Below are 4,794 nucleotides of genomic sequence, written 5' to 3' on the forward strand. Positions count from 1 at the left end.
ATGTCTGAGCCTTCATTGTAACTTTTGGAAAAAGAAACTCTTACACGTAGCTTGACACTGCATCTGCTCTCCACGTTGTGTCACTTGTGATTTGCATAGTCCCTACAGAAATATTATCCAATTAGAAGCAGAATTCCCCCGTTCCTTTTGTGTCACTGTGAAATAATTGTTTTAAAATGAATGTAAGTGTGTACAGATTATATTTTGGGAGAGTTAATTACAAACTGTGTGGTTCAGGGATTTTGTGCAAGAAGAGGAAGAACAGTTGATGGAAGAAAGGAAAAAGAGAAAAGAAGACAAGAAGAAGAAGGAAGCTGCTCAAAAAAAGGTATGTTGAACATTCAAAGCTAAAGCCCCCTGCTTCTGTGTTACTTTTGTTTCATCACTGGTGAATACTGGTTCAGCTGTGGTTGTTCAGAAGTGTTTTCTGTTTAATTTAATGTTCTAAGCTTTAAATGTGCTGTCAGTTATTTAGTGGTAACTAATACACTGAGCATCCTTATGGGCTTTGTGACCAGTTTCTTCGGAGGTTAAATGTTCTGAGATGACCCTTCTCTTTCCTGACTGCCAGTTGTAGTGGTTTCATGTTTGAAAACTTCCTCAATGTTACTGCATTTATTAGTAGAATAAAATTACCTCTTTAAGACAGTGACTTTCAGCTGTATCTTTCCTTTACTATATCTTCTTATCCTTCCATATGGAAGCAAGTGTCATGAGACAGTTTGTGTTAGGGAAGGTGGATAAAAATAAAAACATTGACAGCAAAGGTGTATTGGGATGGAAACATCACAGGAATGCTTCAGAGTAAACGCTTCAGAGTCCTGTTTACAGTCAAGATACTCATGATGGCCATTGATTCTAAAGACTGACCCTGACTTTGAGAGGAGCTTGTAAATCTGTTTGTAAATGTGTCCATTTCAGGTGGGAGCAGAGTGAACCTGCTTGGCAGTTCCTCTGGTTTCACTGACTAATGCTGGATATGTCTCTTTAGAACATCCTGGTTTGTGTTCTCAAATACAGGCTCTCCAGCAAAGCCTTTAAAGCATTTTACTGTGACCAAGCACTGGTGTATTTTGGAATGTGACCTTTTTATCTTCATTATCTCTTTGGGTGCTGTGGGCAGTCAGAAACAGCAAAAAAAAACCCACTGAAAAGTTCTAGGTTGTCTCATGTTGCTGTTCAGGGGTCAGTGAATTGGTTCTTAAGTCAGAGCTGGGGAGGGATTATGAGCTCCCCAGGGTAAGCTCTAAACATGCGCATGGGCATGACAAGAACTGATGGAGCATCGTGTTGTGCTGTGGAAGGGAAAGCCAGTGCTTGGGTTTATATATCCTGTAGTTTTATGACGATTTGAACTAAAAGGAGTTCTAGAACAGCAGCAGCAGTCAGAGATATGACACTTGACTTGGAGAAGGCATGCTGTGTGCTTGCATGCTGATGCTGAGCAGCTTCTGTGGGCCATCAACTGCTGTATTCCAGTCTCCTTTTTATAACAGTATACAAATGGGGTTTGGACACTTGGTTCAAAGCCAGCTGCTGTGCATACAGCACCTGGGAGCTGGAAGTGCATGCACAACTTCCCAAGCCTTCAAAATACAGCTTTGAGCCAGATTTGTTGAGCAAAGAGTGTGATGAGGAGTTGTGGTGTGTTATGTAGTGCCCCAAGCACAGGAGCTGCCTTCTGGCAGATGGGGATAAGGGCACTGTTGTTGGAAGCAGCATAATAGGGTAAACCGGGCAAAACTGAAACTGAAGAGGGGTGGGGGTTTGATACACTGGTGCAAGTGTTGGCCCTGGTTTGGTTTCTTAGCTCAGTGGCTAATGCACTGCAGTAAGCAGGGTTCTTCAGAAGGAGCTTTGCAGGGTCTCCATCTGCAGCTATTTTTCACAAAGAGCATAAATAAGAACCCTGAAAAGCTGCTGCTCAGGGTTTCTTGGGAGTAAGAGGCCACATTTTGAACTACTGGACAGTACAACTACAATTTCTGTGTCTATACTTGCCTTTGTCGGCAAAAGAAGCTGAGAAAGGGGGTTTAGTGCACTCTTGATTTCCTTAGAAGTGAGGCTGTGGCACTGGAGAGCTGATAATAGTGTTTCAGTAGTCAGCCCTAGCAGTGCTGGTGTCTGAACCTGGTCAAGTCTCAGATCAGATCAGTGAATCAGTAAATCTCTATTGCACTCACACGTGCTCCTTTCTCCTCATGGTTTCAATTATGGACAATCATAGCTTAAGTATTATGGAAAATTTATTGCCTCCTATGAATATATGTGATGCCATAATTAAAATGGGCTGTATACGGCTGCCAGAGTGGCCATATCAAATTAAATCTCATTTTGCTTTGGCAATAGTGCATTTTAATAGTGATAATTCAGAAGACTCTAGTTGCAGGTAGGAAGAACTATGAGCTATGCTTTTGAGAACTTGATTTTGCTGGTTTATAGTTAAATCCTTGCAGTTAAGGAGTGCTTCCATACCAGACCTGTTTCTCTCCCCATTTTTATCCTAAGACTTTTAGTTGCAGTTTTATTCAAACAGGTCTCTAATGTTGGCAGTATCATAGGTGTAACCAGTTGAGTCTTGGAAAGACTGAAAGTCTTTGCAGTTCCTTTCTTCTTTACAAGTCTAGTCCCTCCCTCTGCTATAAAAGTGGTGGCAGTTCTTTGCTTCCAGGCACAGTTTTTAACTCGCTCAAAACATCTTCATTTGCAAGTTTAATGCAGTCTGTTTCATGTACTTATCTTTCAAATTAATTTTGTCTTCTATAACATTTAAACAGCTTTCTAGGCATGAAGAATAATAGGCATGGTGTGGTTAGAGACACTTCTGAAGTAGATAATTAAATAACTCTAAAACATGTTAAAAGAGGGGAGTCAGAAGCTAATGTTGCTTTATGAAGCGGCACGTGCACACAGGGGGTTTATCTGCACACATCACTGACACTTCTCTTTTCTTGTTCTAGGCCATTGAACAAAAAATCAAAGGTAAGTTACTTTACAGTTATTCCTATTCTGTGTATTGTTCCTTCATTGTTAAATATGTTGAATCAGATGGGTCACCTGAAAGCTCTTCTCAGAACTGAAAGGTGGGATTCTTGAAACTCTGGTTGTACTATTTCAAACAGTGACCACAGAAGAGTAATGACCAAGGGTTTATTCTAGGGATTGCACTCTTTGTTCTTCCTGGTTTCTGTTCTCAATTACTTAAACAGCACCAGGCATGTACATAATCCCTTGAGTTCTTTTCCTTATTTGCTTTTTTCCTTCCCCGTTTTTTGATAGACAAGTCCTGGATACAGCTAGCTGTAACCAACTCTTGCATGCGGAGGGTTCATCCTGCCAGAATGATCACGATGACCATACCTGGGAGCTGTAATTCCAATGTTTGGTGGCAGGTTGGGAATGCTGCAGTTAACTCTGAATGCTTGTGGGGTTTATGCAGATCCCCATTCGAACCGGCATCCAGAAACGGGGGAGAAAGGATTCTTTTCACTTTCTCTTTAGCTCATAACCTGTTAGTTGGGAAGTGGACAGTAATTGCTTAAGTGTTCATGTGGAGTGCTTGCCGCATCCCTGGTTTTGGGGAACATTGGCTTTAATTTACTACTCACTGGAGCAGTGGTAGAAGCAGGAGCTCAGAAGCCCTGCTTGGCAGAGATGCAATTACTGCTGGAAAATCAAAAGGTGTTTGAAGTGCTGTTCTGGCATGAAGGTAGTAAAATGGTAGAGGACATGCTGTGCTTGAGAAGAGCAGAGAAACAAATGGAAGTGGCCATTACTGAGGCATGCCTTTGAAGCAGCATCCTCATTCACGTGAGGTTGGAATGGAGGAGGCAGGTTCTCCACATACAAAATGCACTGATGCTCCTGCTGAGGGCTGCAGTGCAATTACAGCTATCAGGAGGCACGGGTTTGTCTGGTTTATTTAAGTGCAGTGTATACTTTAGTGCCTGTTTAAATGGGAAAAGAAAATAGATGGAGTAGAAACAGCAGGTTTTCAGTGTGTGCCGAGGCCCTGAGGAGGGAGTGAGGGCAGCCTGGGTTTGTGTCTGGGGGAGTTCTGTGGTGCTTTGGCTACAAGTAGTGCTCGCTTGAGGGATCACACAGTGGGAGCTGCACCAGTGCTGGTGATGAGAGCCCACATTCCAGATGTGCAGCCATCCTCTGGGCTTCATGGGGCTGAGTGCAGGTTCTGCCCTTCCAGCCTGGCTCCGGTCATGGAAACCAGGTGGGAATTCTGTGTGTGTCATTATATGAATGATCAATAAAACTACTGGAAGAGTATTGTAATTAATAAATATTCTCTGCTTGTTTTTTAAAGCACCCTTTTTCAAGCAGTGCATGGAATTACACTTGAAGTACAGGCTGAGCATTTGTTTTTTCCTGTACGTTCCTGCCATAAAGGATCTAAGATAATATACCAGATTTAAAGAAAGAATTGTGGAAGTGTTTGGTTTTACTCTGAAGCAACAAAATATATTTGAAAAGATAACGAAGAAGAAAGTGGTGAAACACTTGTCTGTAAATAATAAGGTCCATTTTGAATGAACATTTGACCTATGGACTTGTGCTGCGCTGGCATCCTGGCGCCACAGCACAGCTAAAAATAGCAGGAAGGCACAAATCCTGCCCTGAGGTACCTGGTGGTGATCCTCACACTGGGAGAAAATTCCCTTCTCCTGAAGGACAGTCTTTTTGTTCTTTCCTTTTTCTCCTTGGAGCCTGATGTTTACGGAGGAAATGTCAAGTTCCAGCTTTAGTGTTACATTATTATTATTAACAGAGTATTTCAGGAAG

The 4,794-nt window shown here is 42.1% G+C and overlaps 1 protein-coding gene across 1 annotated transcript in view; it reads left to right on the forward strand.

The window, feature by feature from the left end:
• Positions 1 to 241: 241 nt before the first annotated feature.
• The window catches only part of TNRC6A (trinucleotide repeat containing 6A), a 33,620-nt gene continuing 29,067 nt past the window's right edge, over positions 242 to 4,794 (forward strand). Inside the window, 2 exon segments of the mRNA XM_010014540.1 lie at positions 242 to 328; positions 2,961 to 2,982. Coding sequence (XP_010012842.1) covers positions 269 to 328; positions 2,961 to 2,982 — 82 coding nt within the window. The 5' untranslated portion in view covers positions 242 to 268.

Source organism: Nestor notabilis, unplaced genomic scaffold, assembly GCF_000696875.1.
Source record: "Nestor notabilis isolate BGI_N333 unplaced genomic scaffold, ASM69687v1 scaffold4300, whole genome shotgun sequence".
In the NCBI taxonomy this organism is placed as follows: Eukaryota; Metazoa; Chordata; class Aves; order Psittaciformes; family Psittacidae; genus Nestor; species Nestor notabilis.